The sequence below is a fragment of the Acomys russatus genome, chromosome 4 (genome assembly GCF_903995435.1).
Source record: "Acomys russatus chromosome 4, mAcoRus1.1, whole genome shotgun sequence".
In the NCBI taxonomy this organism is placed as follows: domain Eukaryota; kingdom Metazoa; phylum Chordata; class Mammalia; order Rodentia; family Muridae; genus Acomys; species Acomys russatus.
Window position 1 is genome coordinate 24,657,074 of NC_067140.1, and position 18,312 is coordinate 24,675,385.

The 18,312-nt window shown below is 39.8% G+C and overlaps 1 protein-coding gene across 1 annotated transcript in view; it reads right to left on the bottom strand.

Moving 5' to 3' along the window:
* Sycp2 (synaptonemal complex protein 2) overlaps positions 1-17,625 on the bottom strand; it is a 73,536-nt gene extending 55,911 nt beyond the window's left edge. The window contains exons 1-10 of the mRNA XM_051143928.1: positions 17,522-17,625; positions 15,122-15,162; positions 10,028-10,089; positions 9,018-9,161; positions 8,137-8,265; positions 7,338-7,442; positions 7,078-7,102; positions 1,188-1,273; positions 573-658; positions 299-333 (exon numbers count right to left, since the gene is read on the bottom strand). Coding sequence (XP_050999885.1) covers positions 299-333; positions 573-658; positions 1,188-1,273; positions 7,078-7,102; positions 7,338-7,442; positions 8,137-8,265; positions 9,018-9,161; positions 10,028-10,089; positions 15,122-15,131 — 682 coding nt within the window. The 5' untranslated portion in view covers positions 15,132-15,162; positions 17,522-17,625. The remainder of the gene's footprint in view (positions 1-298; positions 334-572; positions 659-1,187; positions 1,274-7,077; positions 7,103-7,337; positions 7,443-8,136; positions 8,266-9,017; positions 9,162-10,027; positions 10,090-15,121; positions 15,163-17,521) is intronic.
* Positions 17,626-18,312: the final 687 nt, after the last annotated feature.

The window sequence follows — 18,312 nt, forward strand, 5'->3', positions numbered from 1 at the left end:
GGCAGCCTGAATAAGCCATATTTAAGAAAAGGTTTAGCACAAGTATTCCAAATGTATTGGAACATTAAATTACCATTCATGACTATCACAAGGTATACTTACATTTATCTAATTTTTGTTTTCATGACAAATTATTAATTCTAATATATGTCTTTATTAATTTAAATTCTTAGTTTACATAAACAGATGATAATTCTTTTGGTGTACTCTAGTAACAAGTGAAGGGTAATGACATTGTCAAAGGTATATAACATTCATAAATTTGAAGTGATTTCAAATCTTGGAAAGACATACTTACCTCCTACATCTAAAATCCTTTCTCCCATATTCTGCCTGTGAATTAAAATAAGAAATTTTATACTAAACTAATATCAATTAGGTAGAAATCTCATTATGTTTTGAGAAAAATACAATTGGGTAGTAGAACTGACATTTGGAGAAAATACAAACACTAAACTATATAAAAACTTATAAGCTTGTCAGACTCCATTATTTAATTTTAATTTGTGGTTGTCATGTTTTATAATTCTTAAACTGAACAATTGATCAGAACAAGTTATTAAAATTATTACATGAGAGTTAACATTTCTTGATTAGAAAGTATTTTGTTGGCATCTTGAGGTATTCTGTCAAGCATCAAATTCAGTTTTTTTAAAGCCTGAAAGAGAAAAAAAAGTAACTTTGTTTTCCATGAAGCACTTAAAGAAATAGATATATGAACTTAATAGCCTAGGTTTGTTTTTTTTTTAATTATGCCTTCTAAGTAGGGAATGTAAGTCAAGTGAAGGAAAGGACATCTAGTCTAAGACGCAGTGTCAGTACAGGACGATTCCTTTACTGAAGCTTTCACACCTATTATGAACTAACACACAACTATTCTAAGCCCTATGGGAACAAGTAAAAGAGTACCTACTTTTCACTCTTATAGTTATGCACATGCATGTACAGATACAAAACTATACGCTATTTTGGCATTTACAGTAGGCGTTGTCAGTTCTCATATTAGTGATTCTACATCTATTCAGGTATGGATTATTAATGATTATTTAGGAAATAAAGTGTTAGGCAATTAATTATTCAAACAACAGAAATGTACACCATGAAATTAATTTAAGAAACTTAGTTTAAGATAAGTTATTTCATTTTATCATTTACATTTTCATTTTTAGGTTTTAAAAGACAGTTACCTCCTGCTGAATGTAAATATTCACTCTTGAATCAATAACCAGGGCACAGATGAGAGGTATGAAACTTTCCAATACTTGTTTTTTACCTGAATAAAATGATAAAGTTTTGACAGATGTTCATTTTTAATCAATTTAATAGTCACTCAATATCTGAAGTGTTTATGAAAACTGGCCTCGTAACTTTCAGTCATACTTCAAACGTTTGTTGTTTTTTTTTTTTTTAAAGAAATCAACATATCTGACTCTCTAAGTGACTTAAGGGTTCTAATTTTTAGTTAAATCCTCATCTTTTAGTTATTTGCTGTTGATACTTGCCAGGGAACCAGTTTTTTCCAATGAAATGTTACTGGGTGTTATCAATCACATGCCAGAGTAGGCTGTAAGCCCAGGGGTAGGTAGCTAAAACAAAATGTAGCCATATTCTGTTTTGTTTTGTTGGGGGACACTTTTTGTTTTATATTATTATTTTAATTTTTGTGTTTTCTTGAGGGAAGGAGGGAGGGAAAAAGGAAGGGAGAGGAGAGGGAGAGGAGAGGGAGAGGAGAGGAGAGGGAGAAGAAAAGCATAAAGTTGAGTGGACAGGGAGATGAGTTAGAACTGGGAGGAGGTGATGGAGGGGAAAACATGATCAAGATATAATGTATGAAAATTTTTAAAATAAAACTTTTGAAAACTGGTTATCAATAATAAATATACTCAGAGGAATTTGCTACTTGCCACTTTATAACAGATTTGAAAAGTTTTAGCAATGGCTTCAAATGCAAATTACAGATTTTCAAAGTGACCACACTCAATTAAAAAAACTCAGGTGAAAAGCTATGATTTGCTTTACAGTAGGAGGGCTCAGTTTCCAATGCTTGCATTCTTAGGGCTGTTCTTTCCTGAAATTTTAAGTTATGTTAATTTTAAAAACACAATCAATGAAGGGTAGCATTAACTATTATTTAAATCACTACTTAACATATTTTGCCTTTGAAAACATAGCTATTTACTATGTGTGTAAGTGATTCACCAGACATCATGGGGATGTCTCCAGGGAGAAGAAATAAAGTAACCTGGACCCGGTCACTCAGCACAATATACTTGCTGTCTGTAATGAAAGGTGACAAGCTGTAACATGTTCTACATTCTTTTACCACTGAAAGTTCTGTTCCATTAGCTCTCAAAACTGACAAAGTACAGCACACAATTCTAAGCCTGCTTGTGTTGTAAGGCAGCAGCACGTCCTCCATAGACAACATCTGCATCTATGCCATTTACTGACTTAGTACCAAAAGCAAGCTTCCTTCGTTATACTCTTAGTCTGTGAGCTATGCACCTGAGAATCCTGCTTGCCAACCACAGAGCAGACAAGTGACCCAGCACTGTCAAAATTTATCGTGTTTCATACTCAAAGCCAGACTAAAAATTATTCTCAACAAGAGCCGTCCTCAACCTTGTTACCAACTTTTTATGACTCTGTGCTGCAATGGAATTGTTTTTGTAAGTGCTGTGATTGAACGGCATCTGTTAACACTACGGTTAAGATCAGGTGGTGCCCCACCCTAAGTTATACATGCTGTACCACATGTCCAACCTGCCCTGAGAGACAAATTTACTAGCATGTGATTCCATTTTGAGGACAGGATGGCTCTACACCTAGTGGACGCATAAACACAACCATTTTTCCAGTGCCACACATAAAGTACAATCATAACTTATTTCCCAAAGCAGAAAAGGTGACACTCTGTAAATGTATCCAAGGCAGTTGGGACTGTAGGAGTATGTGGGTTTATTCAAATAACATCAGGAAAACCAGGCTTGACAACTTAGAGGACACAGCTGACTGAAGGAAGGGTGAGACTCCTTTTCCTGGACTGAATGAAGAGGACACCTGACCTTCTGAGGGGAACACCTCCAGCCACCTGTCGTCTGACCACCTGGTGTGTGTGTGTATGTGTCAACAGACTGACAAGGAACTCCTCCTTGACTGCCCCAGGAGCCTAATCTTGCCTCTGTCCCCACAGCTGACATGGCCTAATTAAACTGCCACCTGTCCATCCTCACCTTTATTCATTCATCTGGACCTGGGTATTGTCTCTTCCCCATCTCTATAAACCCCACCATACCTTGTTCCTGTAGCCTGAGATGGAAGCAAAATCCCAGCAGCCCTCTATCCTGAGCTCATGACCTCATTCCTACAGAGACTCTACATCCCGATCAGTCTCCCAGTCTTGACCTTCAGGACTTTCTGAAACTCTTTAAACTTTGCTGCAGCCTCTATAACCCTTTTCAGGTATTGTAACCTACACATATATAAACATACCTGTGTGTGTGATAGGCACAATATCATCTCAGGGTTCAACTATTAGTAACAAAAATCAGAATAAAAGAGCCTGTATTTACCTTGGCCAGGGCTTTCAAGGAAAGCAGAATTATACGCAGATTGCTGCCAATGAGTCTATTGTACCCTGCTTTTATTATTCAACAAATTGTAACATTATAGGAAGACAAACATACAAGCTCACAACTTCCACACTGCTTTATACGTACTACCAAAAATTAAAATGAGAAGCAAATCTGTTGACATGAGGTTATATCCTGCTCTCTAAGTTACTCCACACTGTACAAAAACAGTGGTTTTTCAGGCTTGATTTTGCAAGTAGCTTTGATTCCATTTTGAGTGTACAGGATGATTGATTGCCCTATCCACTGGAAACGATCAGAGTCATGAAACCAGCACAGCTGCTTGACACAGTTCCAACAAAGCTGAGCAGATTGCTACAATCACTGTCCTTCTATCTCTGACTTTTGGGTTTTGGTCTCTGGGTGCTGCGTTATTGGTGACTTTCTGCATTATGACTCAATTTGTCTCTTCCTCAGAAAAATTATGTCTGAGTCTTTTTAGGAAAATCCTAAAATTAACTTTATCTGGCACTATTTGGAAATCTTCCTTATGCCCTGGAGATCATTAAGCACAGATAAGCACATAGCTAGATGAAGCCATTACCCTTGAGCTAACTCAAACAGCATAAATGGCACGGGGTAAACAGACAATTGGCAAACCCTGACTGGACGAAGAATAGATTACAGATTTAAGGTCTCTTTTTATTATAGTCTTAGAACACTCTGAAAATGTAATTTAAAGATAGGTGGTTGTATAGGCAATAAAACTCAGTAAATAAAATAAGTTGACTAAAATAAACTTTTTCTACTTTATATCATAGATGAAACATATAGTAAAAGGAGTTAGGCATTAGTATTTGTTATTCATAAAAGATACGTTCACATAGTTTCTTTTTGTCTGGAGTGATTTAAAACAGCAAACACTGCCAGCCTAAAACCAGGCTGAGAGGACACAGCCGAATGAAGGAAGGGTGTGTTTGCTTTGGGGAAATATTCTTTAGATTCTTTAAATTGGAGTTATAGGGCTGATAATAAAAACATTTTCTATTCTGTTGGTATTTTCTAGTTTTAGTCAAACTTATAACTCTGGAGATGCAATGAAAAATCAAATATACAGTCTGTATCACTTGGATAATCATTAATCTGTCTTTGTTCTGTGAAACTTGTACAAGCAAGCACCTTGTTAGTAAGTCAGAAGTGGCCTGATTGCTACACAGCCAGAGCTGCTAAATTCCACTGATTATAGCCTGACTCACTCCTTGCCCTTGCTGACTCCTTATCTCCTCTGTGGCTCTCTTCTCAGCAAAGACCCTCTGAGTCTCCAGTGCTGGGGAAGAACCCCAGGCCATGAACAGCACCATCTATTCAGCACCACAATCTAAAGTGTAGACCTATAAAGGACTTATTCTCGAGAATTCTAAAGGGGCTAACTCTCCTTTTTTTCCAAGATGAATCAACACTGTATAGGCATGCGGCTGTATTTAAATCCTATCAGAGACAGCAAGACCAGGAAAATCAGCCGGCCAGACCAAGGGAAGAGAATAAAACCACCTCTCCTGCTCTCCTGGTCTCCATAAAGTGGAGAAACTTAGCTCTGCTGTAGCAATGGCCCCACAGCTGAACAGGCATCGGATGCCTGGTGCACGGGTCAAATACCAACAGGCAGACAACTCTCAGCATCCCACTGGGTGGCCTGACAGCTGTCTGCCAATATACTTGCTCATCTAATCTGGACTTGAGTGCCCCTGCCTCTCCTCTGAGCCCTACCCTGGTCTTGTCTCTGCTCTCAAGCCTGACTCTCCCATGGCTAGATCTTTAAGACAGCAGTGTCTTTCCTAGTGGTAGTTTGGGTTCTCTTGCCAACACAGACCCCATTACATTTCTACTAGACTAGTTCTAAAACATCTTGAATTCTGCTGTATTCACTCTTCAAAAACACATATGCACAGATAAATATATATTTATTGTGTTTTACATGATATGAGGTAGCCTCAAGAGGATCAGGAATTCAAGGCCTTTCAGCTACATAATAAGGAGTGACCTGGGCTATGTGAGATCTTGACTCACAGAGGAAAAGAAAGAACAAAGCAGATCTCCATTCCTACACAAACATGCAGAGGCTATTATATTTTTCCAAGCTCTGATTTGAGGTACAACAATATTTTTGGACATTGATTTTAATAAAACAGAAACTGCTACATTAAAAGTCCATTTTGTTGTATAGTTCATATCACCTTTGGTGGGAAGTAATTACTTAATGGCATTCTGAAGAACAGACATTCTAAATAGCAAACATTTTAGAAAGTATCAAAATTCAATTAATACCACTAAGTGATGGACATTTTCAAGTAAAATGTTCCTTAACTGGTAGATTTTCCTGAAGAAAAGGCCAAATTCTGAACTGTGGTACATATACACTATGGAATACTACTCAGCTATTAAAAACAAGGAATTCCCGAAATTTGTGGATAAATGGATTGAGCTAGAAATGATCATAATGAGTGAGTTAACCCAGAAGCAGAAAGAATCAAATGGTATATACTCACTTATATCTGCATACTAGCCCAAGGGGCATGTCCCACGAAAGCCTTCACTTACCAGGAAACTGGGACAGAGGGGAAGGCATCCTATTGGGACTCTAAATGAGAGACGCATGGGAGAACAGCAAAATAAAAGGATCCAGAGGGTCCTAGAAATCTACAAGTAGAACAATATGATAGGCAGATTTGGGCCCAGGGGTCCCGCTCAAACTAAGGCACCAGCCAAGGACAATACAGGAGGTAAACTTTAAACCCCTTCCCAGATCTAGCCAATGGTCAGAATATTCTCCACAGTTGAGTGGAGAGTGTGATATGACTTTCTCACGTACTCTGGTGCCTCACATTTGACCATGTCCCCTGGAGGGGGAGACCTGGTGGCACTCAGAGGAAGGACAGCAAGTAGCCAAGAAGAGACTTGATACCCTATGAGAATATATAGGGGGACGTAATCCCCCTCAGGAACAGTCATAGGGGAGGGGAATAATGGGAAAATGGGGGGGGGGGAGGAATGGGAGGATACAAGGGATGGGATAAACATTGAGATGTAACAAGAATAAATTAATAAAAAAAAAAAAAAAAAAAAAAGGCCAAATTCTGGCATTTTCTATATGGCATATATAAAATCTCATTATAAATGCATTAATTTTTAAAACAAAGAAACTTTGATCCCTAAGTAAAATGCAAGAATGCTACTTTTTACCTTATTAATAAATCCGTAATACAAAAGTACATTTCCAATTGTAACCATAAATCATTTTTGAAATTTGTTTTCTTTATGAAGTATCTAACTGATGTCTGCATTGTTTTTTCCCTTTTGGCCTCCAAAGTCTAAATTTTACTACCTGGTCCTTTGCAGAAAAGCTTTGATTCTTTCATTAGATCATGAGTTCCTAGGACAATATTATGGGTATTATAAAATTATAAAAGTTTCCACAAGTTGTTTTGATAGAAATAAGAAATTTTACCTTCATCATTGACGTCATATACGACCTAAAAAAGGCAAGTATTTAATTTATAATTTACTATTATAAATTACTACAAAAGCTATTAAAAACAAATTTTAATTCAAAGCATAACATTTATTAATAAACTATTTAATACTAGCAAGTTTAAGTGCTTTATACAGTCTGGACAAGTTCCTAACAAGTCTTTTAATGATTCTTAGAACCAAAACAAATGGTTTTCTAATAAAAACATGCTCTGGAACAATCAATATCATTTTTACCATCAAAAGATCAAATAAGTCTTCTATCATATTCATAACAGCATCATCTTTTGATTGTCCTTGACTCAGAATAATCTCCTTGGAATTTTCAAACCAGGAAACCATGTAAAAATAAAAAGGAATACATTCTTGAATTCCATTTTTAAAACTTTCATGTACTTATATTTTAGTATGTGAAAATGAATAAAATGACATTAAAAATGAAAACTCCAGTATTGAATCAAAGCATTTTTTCATTTTAAAATGCCCTGTACTTTTAACTTACTCTATTCCTCACTGTTTAAAATAGGAATGAAGATAATATTAATTCCACTTCAAAGACTCGACATTTCCCTTGTTAAATACCTACTACATATACACTTGTATAATCAGCTAAAACTATCATGGCAATTTATATGATTTGGGTATTTTTGGAATTAGTTTACCTTAATTGGACTCACATATGAGCTCAGAGTCTGTGTCCTGATACTGATCAATTGGCTGATTATATCTAAGTGAATAAAAATATAAAAACCAGTGCCTTATGTTTTAGTGTGGGCATCAGACAGTAACAGTCTGAAAATAATTCAAGCAAAGGCCCTTTGGTATCTTGTGATCCTAAGTTCACATGGTTGTCAAGGAACTTGTGCAGTTTCCTTACAGACATTTGTCTTTGTAGCATGTGCCCACATCATAGAAGCATTTACTTTACTCACAGAAGTTCTACATAAAGTTTCTAAGTTCACATTCAGCAACTACATTGTTTTTTAAATAAAAACTGTACCTTCATTAGATTTCCCTCCCATGAATATATACTTATCTTTTTGACTAATCCTTGTTTTATCATGGTTAGAAGTCCAGCTTGTCCCAGTATAAAGATATTCTTGCTACATCTTCCAACAAATATCAAGATGTTTGAAATAGTTTCGATATCCTTTTTATTAAGTTCCTAAAATGAAATGTATGTATTTACAGTGCTTCAGACAACAAGTAGAACGGAACAGACACTATTCCAGGAGCATCATCAGCTTATAACCCTCAGAAGTCGGACAGGAGCCGTTCTCATCATCTTATAACGAAAAGGACGAGCAGATTGTTCCAAATCACCCAGATAACAGCCACTGGCAAATAGTCATCTGTATAAAGTCTAGAAACCAAGCCGTTTTCCTTTCCATTTCAGGTAGTAAACTCAAGACTGACTTTGTTTTGGAGACAGACCTGAAATCTGTGGCATTCCTCCTGCCTCAGCATCCATGTGCTAGATTGTAATATACTCGTGGAGCTCACATCAAAGTCTTATTCAACCAGTGACTCATCACTAACCTTGGATACCTGAAGCCAATGTGTAGTTAGCATTTCCTAAGTATAAATGTGAGAAAGGTTCTGTGTTTGCTTTTTAAATCACCAAGCACTGTATACCACCATAGAAATGCCAATAGGGCTTTTAAAATAAAGTTGTTTATAGGTGATCTTTCCCCTCGTGTTAATATGGTAGCCTTTAGAACACAGATTTTATAAATTCTACTTCAGAAACAAGAGTTCAATGTGTTGAATGCCTCAAATAATAAGTATTGAAATAACTGTAAGCAAGCTTGTCCAAGGCCTTCTCTGTTCTTATTTTGTTGGATGGAGTATTTCTTCCTAGAAAGCAGAATCATATGTAATAATTTTAAGAGCCATTAAACATTAATGAGTATTTACCATGCATATTAAGTCATCCAACTTTTGGAGAAATTGTTTGCTGCATTTAATCTTCACATCTTCACAAATATCAATTTGTAAAAGTGTCATCAAAGGCTTGAATTCATTTTTTCTCAAAGCATCATCAATACACTTTTCTAGCTGCTGGAGAGATATAGTTAACAGCACAGTTATTCTACCAAAATTAGTCACTGTATGCAGTTGACTTACCAAAGAATGGTTTTTGGATGAAAATAATTAAAGCAGATCATAAAATTCTTTGTTTTTTAAAAACCTACCACTCTTCAGAGTTAACTGAATTAGAAATTTTTTTCAAAATAATTTTTTTATTAATTTATTCTTGTTACATCTCAATGGTTATCCCATCCCTTGTAGAAATTTTCTTTAGTATTAATTTCAGCTAGAAAATATTTTATTAAAGTTTCCAATTTATATTTACATTTTTATCAACCCTAAAATCACAAACTTGATGAAAAATGAAGTCAACATAATAGTAACCATATTTAATACCATGGGCAAAATCCTATCTGGGTACAAATTTCATAATATTTAAAAATAAAAGTGTATAAATATAAATGTTCCCTTCTAAAATTATATTTACTAATTCAACTTAAGTATCACCCACGTATGACTGTTATCAAGCCTGCAATCCCCACTGTTGCAGCACAATAGAAGTGAGCTTTTAGGCTGGAATCTGATCACTGAACATACTTAGTAGTAAACTGCATGTATGTAAGTGTAAGAATCGGACAATTTACAACTTTGATCTGAATATCAAGGTATGATACATTAATCACTGCATGTCTATTTTCAATATTGAAAGCACATATGAATAATAAACACCTTTCATAATTTTAAAATATTTTAATAAAGGAAACCATATTTATTCTTGAGTATTTCATTAAGACATTACATTTGTCATTGCTAAAGATATAGCAACAGGCATATGTAAGTACACAAAAGTTATTTAAGTGATTAAAATGTTTGCTTGTGGTCTAGGGACTACATACGTGGAGGTCTGGTCTCACTGACATTTTGACTTCATTTAAGAACAGCAGGAGAAGACAGACACCTATGAGAGAAAACATTTTAAGCATCTCATCTTTTCTATGTGTTTATAGTTTAAAAATCTTAAACATATGATATTCATTGTTCTTATACCAAATAGAATAGTTTCTTAATCCTTTCTATATATTTGTCATATACTTTAGTTAAATTATATATCCTGTCACAAATATGTGTTTAATTTCCTCCTGAGACATACATTAAAATAAATTTGAAGAACTGAGGGATCAAGAAGAAAACTAATACAAAAGTGGTAAAGATAAAGAACAAGTTATTCAGAAAAGGAGAAACCTGGAGCTAAAATGGCTAACAAAAGGAAAAGATATTACTGGTATAACAGGATTTTTAATTAAAAAATAACCAACTGCAACACTCACTAGGCTGGCCAAAGCTAAAAAGCCTGATAATATGAAAACTAGGAAATGATAGGTATCAATAATTGCACTTTGAAAAAAATAGAGGTAACAGCCAAAAAAATCTGTCTGTGTTTCATAACATGTAGTTCTATTTCTAGCTATACATTTTACAGAAATGTTGATGTACAAAAAGAGTATTTAATATTTATTGCAGCACTGCCTCTAACAGAAAGAATTAAAACAAAACAAAACAACCCTGCCTTTGTTGGCCTGGTAGGGAGAAAGTAGGTAAATAAATGCAATATGCAAAAGATGCAACTGAATACTTAATCAATTGGTCTTTATTTCAGAATGAGGCGCAGAATGAGGTAAAATCAAAAGTGGAATGAGACATACATAATCTCTCTTTAGAGTATTTATGAAAAACTTAAAACTACACACATAGAGCAAGCTACATTCTATGAAGGACTTCTGTGTGTTAAAAAATAAGAGGATTCATACTGGATCTATGAACATGGATTGTGTATACCAATAGTGAGAAAAAAGTAGGAATCAGAAATAAAACTCAGCAATAGAATGAAAATAAGAAGAGGCCTGGGCAGGGGCAGAGCCTCCTCTGTACAAGCCTCTTCTCTTTGTTCCTTCAGGTACATAATCATTTTATTCCCAAGCTTCCTTGTTGCGGGATATTTGATCCCACTGTGAACCCCAAGATTGTGAGCGGTAAAAACCCTAGCACACACCTTTAACCCAAGACCTTTCTGTTTGTTGTAAGTAGGTGACTATGGTGTGGTTCAGCCAGCCCTAGCACACACCTTTAACCCAAGACCTTTCTGTACACAGGATTTAATAAAGTTAACCCTAGGTCAAGAGGTAGAGCAAGAAACCAACTGACTGGAATGAAGTAGAAAGAAGGGACTTTGAGAGAAGAGTATTTAAGACAGTGTGGAGAAGAAGAAACAGCCCTTTGGCTTTAGTCTTTTGGCTTTTTCCTCCTAGGCTGTCAGCTGAGCTAGCAAGCTTTTGGCCTGGGGCTTTTGGCTTTTTCCATCTGGGACTTGGGCTGTAGGAAAGTCAGCTGGGTGCTTCCTCTGCTTCTCTGAGCTAGCAGGCTTTCAGCACAGCATCTCTAGCACAGCCAGGGCTGTTACACAGAGAATCCCTGTCTCAAAAGCCAAAGCAAAAAAAGAACCAAACCAATACAGCATCTGGCTCCTTCTTTGGTAAAATCGAACAATTTGGGATTTTCATTCTTTATAACAACACTCCCTTCTCCTAGATCATAAATTTTTTTCTTTCTTTTAATAAAGTCCCTTTTATCTTAGGAAATCTTCATTGGTAGCAGTTAGATAGCAAGAAACTATTAGAATACTGGGTAGACTCATTCCTATACAACAGAGTAACATTTATTCAAAACTATTAAGTTGCTTAGACAGCTTTAAGGTTACTATTCTAAGGTCAATAGTTAACTCTAAGGAAATTCAATATTCCAGAAATATTTTTAAATATATGTTTTAATAAAAATACACTCATTTAACATACTGTTTCAATTCTAATAATTGTCAAGAAGTGGTTATGACAGTGGTTGTTAGTGAGAATATAGGAAATGTATTAATTCATAAATTAAGCAGATCTTCATTACTTTTCCAAAATCACCAGCCCAATATCAAATATCTATAATAAATATATTCAGTTTGAGTAGGTATTTTACCAGTAGTCATAAAAATACTTTACATCCCTTTTTCCATTTAACTGCAGTTAAAGTATATCTATGAAATTGAAGACTGTAACATTTTATTTCATTTCCAATTTGAAAATGTGATTTAAAACATTTAATATTAAAATATATTGTAGCGATCTTGTGTACTCAGTTCCCTGATGGTCAGCAGCTGTCAGTGCAGCCTGCCCTGCTATGATGGAAATAATGCATTTCTCCCCAAAGTGCCCTGAGCCATAACACGCAACACAGAAGAAGTATGCCCAAAAGACATATTATGCTAGCCAGATGGTTATATTTTCTACTGTTACTCTGTACAAAGGATCCAACTAAGGAAAAGGAAATTTTAATTAGTATCTATATAGATGGATTTAAAAATAAAAATAAAAATAAAAAGGGTAAATAACCCAGCCACACATCGAAAGCATGTTGACTGTGGTGAAGCCAGAAACAATTCTTTTGAGCTGTATGTCAGGCAAGCCAAGCATTCTCAAGTCAAAGGAAAAGCTCAACAAAGGCTTTCTGAAACTCATAAATGAACCAGGAGAGGAAGCACAGAGCAACTTCTCACACGCAGAGCTTTGAGCCTGGCCCGATTATTGGACGACTGATGCCGGAAGCAGCCCAGAAATACATTCAAGTGACCTCGCGGAAGCTCAAAGGGTCAGGCCAACCACCCAAGCCATGGGGCACACCGCACGCTTGCGCTTCTGAGCAGGTACTGCGCATGCCTGTGCCCTCTGCTGCTGCTGACAGAGGCAGAGAGGCCCGGGGCCTCTTCCAGGCTGGGGAACTCACACGCGTCCACCGCCCCCGCCACAGGTCCGAGCCCCTCGCGCCCGTGCCCGCCCTCCCCAGTGCGCATGCCCCTCCCTAGTCCCTCAGCACTAAGCAGCCCTGGCCCCCCTCCCCCCCATGAGGACACACCCACCCACCCACCCCAGGCCCAGCCATGTCGTCAGGCCCCTCAGGCCTCCGGCCTAGGCCTCACTGACTCCTCCTTGTTGCTGCCCACGCCTGCACGTGTCCCCACCGCCGCCTCCTGCCCGCCCGCCTGCTTGCTCACCTCACCCCAGCCCGGCAACCGCCTCCGTGGGGCTCCGGACGTCGAGAGACACCCGTCTCCTCGGCAGCCTCCTCCTCAGCAGCCTGCCAGGTGCACCAACGGAAAGCGGGAAGCGCTCGTCCAATCAGCGCTGCCCAGCCAGGCCACGCCCCCTACCCGCAAGAGACTCTAGGGTTTAAGAGGGAGCAGGGCCACCACTTCTGGGAAGAGTGGCAGGCCTCTCTGTTCCGCTTCCGATGACCTCTGCCCTGTCCACGATAGGTCGGCCGGAAGTGACGGAAGTAGTGTCTGGAGTGCTGCTTTCCTATTCCAAGGCTCAGGACTCACCCGGGCGCGGGGATGCTGTGCTGCGGAGCCGCCTGCCAGCAGGGGGCGCTGTGCTGAGCCCGAAGGCGGCGCTGCCATTGGCCCACCTGTTGAGGAAAGCCCATTAGGAGACAGAACAGCCTGTGCTCAGGGAGAGCCCCTCCACATCTCAACTAGGCAGCCCCCATGCCACCCTGTCCCTTCCATAGAGGTGGTGTCCATTTTCTCTGCGCCCTAAGTCTTTTGACAAGTTGCACGGGCATGCATGATGCTCGCTGCCTGCTTCGGCATCACTGTGACAGACTGCGCTGCTTTATGCAACCCTTCGTTTATCCTGCGACCTAGTGGAAGCTTCGTGGCTTCACATGAGGAGAGTTGAACACTGACAGAGACGGTACCAAATCAGAGTTTCAAATGGTATTTTAAAAGTGACCCCTTGATTTCTGATCTAAAAAGTACATTATATGTGATATGTATACATATACACATCAGATGATGGGGCTAGGGTGCAGCTCAGCCCTGGTTAGCATGCAGCAGACCCAGGTTCAGAGGTGTTTCCTTAACTGTTCCTGAGGAATAAACTCCAATGACAGGCCAAAAGCAGGGTTCCCTCCCCCCCCCCCCCACGGCTTACCTACAGGATGCAAGTGACATCTAAGTGGTGTATCACCGGATAACCTAAGCCCAGCATGGATGACTAATGACCACTTCCCCAAAGCTGCCTCACCAGAGACACATTCCTCGAGCCAACCTCCCCACTTCCCCCCTGCCTCCTTATATACTCTAGCAGCGGCCAAGCCCCCGAGGCTGCGTGCAATTAGAGTTTAATTATATATGGCTGGAGAGGGCCACGCCGAAGGCGGGAATCTCAGGTGAGGGCCCAGTGACCCACCCTACCCAGTTCTATGAAGGGATGTCAATAGCCAACAGGTCAGTCTTAACCAACAGTAACAGCTGCTCTCATGAAGACAACAGCTGTTATACTCAGAGGCAGACAACCCTGATGTAAATATGCTTTGGAAAGTGCATGGAAACACACACACACCACCACCACCACCACCACCACCACCACCACCACCACCACGACAAACCACTGAGGATCAAAGCAGTTCAAATCACACAGAATATAAACTGCAGTGCTTCTAACCTTAGATTAACTAGAGGTGCTGACATTGTTAGAACTTTGTGCCTTGTTCAATCGAATTTTACACACTAATCACTGAAGGCCTCACGCATGCCAGACAAGTGACCTTCCATTGATTTATACGTCTGGCCCTCTTTGCACTTTCTGACACAGGATCTAAGTTGCACAGGTATGCAACTTGAACTTGAGATCCTCCTGCCTCAGCTTCCCAAATGTCTGGAATTACAGGTCCAAAGAGATCCTAATTTAAAAAAAAAAAAAAATTACAACAACATACGCAGTTTTTAGAGGGTATTCCAGATGCTTAGTTTTCAAAGTTTTGTGGATGAGTTACACACTTAAGTACTAACCGTACATAATACAAAACGTAAGCTCAGAGTGTGTCAACCTCATTACCCGAGACTTACATCACTGTCCTCACACTGGGTTTTCTTGTAATAATTGACTTACCATCTTCCATGATGCAATCTGGTGATTGCCCAACTGGCTGCCTGTTAGAAGAGACACACACGGTGTCTTGAATAGGAAGATGACAAAACAAGGTTTTTTTTTTTTTTTTTTTTTTTTTTTTTTTTTTTTTTTTAATCACTCCTGTCCCTGTGGGGTTTTGTCAACTTAACACAAACCTAGATGGATCTGGGAAGAGAGACTCTTAATTGAGAAAAATGCCTCCAGAAGATGGTCTGTAGGCAAGTCGGTTGGGTATTGTGGTAACCACCAATTGAAGTGGAAGGGCCTAGCCCCCTGTGGGGAGTGCCACCCTAGACAGGTGGTCCTGGGGTGTATAAGAAAGGAGGCCCAACAAGCTGCTGGGAGGAGAAAGCCAGGAAGCACTGCTTCTTCACAGATTTAGCTTTCGGTCTGACCTTGGATTCCTGTTGACTTTTTTCAGTGATGGACTGGGATGCAGGAGTGTGAGAGGAAAGGAAGCTCCTAATGGAGTGTCTTTGGTACTGCTGCTTAAATAGAAAAGTAAAATAACTCATTTAATCTCACCTGACTTGCTTGGCTTTTTATTTAAAGGTTTTACACTGTGGAGTTGGAGGGAAAACCTTATCAGTCGTGATCAAACTTTGCTTCCGGTCACATTATTCAGTGCCAGGAATTAAACCTCTGGCCTTGTGTGTTAGCTATATATGTCACACAAGCTAAGAGCTGTACTCTTTCACGTACCCTGTTAAAGCTCTTATTGGAAACAGGCTGCAGGCCATATCCCCCGGCAGGAAGAGCTTGGACCTGGAGAGCTGGCTAAATGCTGAAAGTGAGGCCAGCTGGCTGTCGGGGAGCAGGAGGAGCTCACCTTCCCAGCCTCACTCTTCTCAGCTAAGAAAACAGGAGTTATTATCAACCAGACAGCATGACCGACTGATTCCAAACACACCAGGAATCTACCAGCTCGGCCAAGCAAATAAGACAGGGCGCTCTGAATGTCAGTGTTCTTCCTTCTCAGTGTGCAAGGATTGACTGAGTGACAGTGTAGGCTGGCATCCACAGGAGCCAGAGGACGTCAGTGCCCCTGAACTCTGACCTATAGGGTAACATATTTTAGTTTTATGAACATACTGTCATATAGAACCATCCTCCTGACTTTGGCTGGGCCTGCTTGCCAGAAATCATCACAGCTGTGCTTGTTGACAGTTGACCTTTCTTCCTGGAAGGAGGGGGCAGGGAGGGTGATAGAAGCCTCACCTGAGTGCAGCCAGCTACCACACCAAACCAGCTGTATGCAACTCTGCCCTGATTGCAGTGGCCTCAGAGTCTCTGGAAAGAGCAAGAGCACTGGCTCTCAACCTGCGGGGCTCCACCCCCACAGAGGTTACAGATCAGATAACCCTGCATATAAGATATTTATGATTCATGTTAACAGTAGCCAAATTACAGTTATGAAGTCACAATGGAATGGTTTATGGTTGAGGGTCACCACAAGGAACTGTATGTATAACAGGGTTGTAGCATTAGGAAGGCTGAGAACCACTGGGCTAGGTGGGTAAGGGTGGGAAAGGATTATGGGAGGCTACTCCATCTGCACAGCCTTGGAGAAGTCTTCATCACTGCTGTGTGCAGACCATCCAGCATGGCCGCTTTAAGGTGCTCCCTACTCCCGCCGTAGCCCCTTACCCAGTACTCCCAACAAGCCCAATGAACTTAGTGGTTCCCAGAGTGAACCACTACCTTGGCTTTTTCCTGAGGTAGGAGCAGTGGACTTTGTTTAAGTCTTCCTGGTGAAGGTATTTTAGCAACACACACACACACACACACACACACACACACACACATATACACACTGCCCTGCCTCCGGTGTGGAAGTCCTCCCCTATAAGCCTTCCTCTCTCCCTCTGCACTCATCCCGTTGGGGGAAGGCTGAGACATCCAAATGGAAAGATCTCAACACCAAGCTGTTTCAAAACTTTTGTCTTCTGTAACGAGGCCACAACACATACACCAGCTTGACAAACGGACAGCTTTGGACATGTTCTTTAATATTTAGACTTAAGTAAAATAATTCTAAGTGACAGGCAGTAAAATACATGTGGGGGGTGGGGGTGGGGGAACAACCCAGCAAGTGCACAATCCACAAGTTTTAACAGTTCAACAGTTCAAATGTGTCTTAGGATCAGACAGTTTCACCCTGAAGTATCTTACAGATTTTATTCTTGTTTTAATCAAGCAGAATTGTCCATAAGCTTTAGATTTCAAATTGTCGGTATGTCTTAAAAGGCACCTTAAGGTTCTCTTAATTTTGATGATATACCATTTACGTAACTACAACCTTTGAACAAGTGAGGGGCTTTCCCATGGATTGTGAAAGTCTCTACGTGATGACAATGCTTGGGGAAGTTCTTACTTTACCTGAAGGGTCTGGACCATGCTCTTGCACTCTGGGCAGGGGCTAAGGACGGAGCAGCATGACCCTGGAGTTTGCTGACCCAAATGAACAGTCCCCTAAACAGCAGGAGATGGCCACTCAGCTCTTCTCACTCTAGAATGTTCATGACATGAAGAGTCCTGACTGCCAAAGGCTGGGTGGTTTTATTGTGGCGCTCGCTGTAAATCAAAACTTGTCTTAGTTCAGAAGGTACCGGAGAAAACCAACACTGTTCTTGGAATTTTAAAAGGCAGAAGTTTCAAGTATCAAAACCAAAAGGGGTTAGGGGGGTAAAATGCATCTTTGCTACACTGAGTGAAGGGACGTCACCATCACTCAGCTCAGTAGTCACCTGTGACAGGTGTCACCGGGTCCATCGAGTGACATCCACTGCCTCAAAAGCATTGAGTCACAGCTTGGAGGTCTTGTTCACCTCAGTTCTAGCACCTGCTCTCAGAGGCCGCAGCTCAGCACCAAAAAGATTTGCCAGCCCCTTCTCCAGGGGTGCAAGCAGCAGGGACACCCTGCAAGGAGACACAGACTGGTCTGGACTAAGTAAGTCGGAGGTCGTTGTTGTTTTGTTTTTAAAAGTACTTAACATTCTAAAACTGGGAAATAAGCCCATAAAAATGTTAGCAATTTTCCTAACTGAAGGCACAAAGAATAAAGTGTCGGGTGGCTGTGAAATCTGACATAACAGTGCAATTAAAAACCCATTAGATGGATTAAAAAAAATCTGTGAATTATTTTTTTTCTCCAGTGCCCTGGTTAGTTC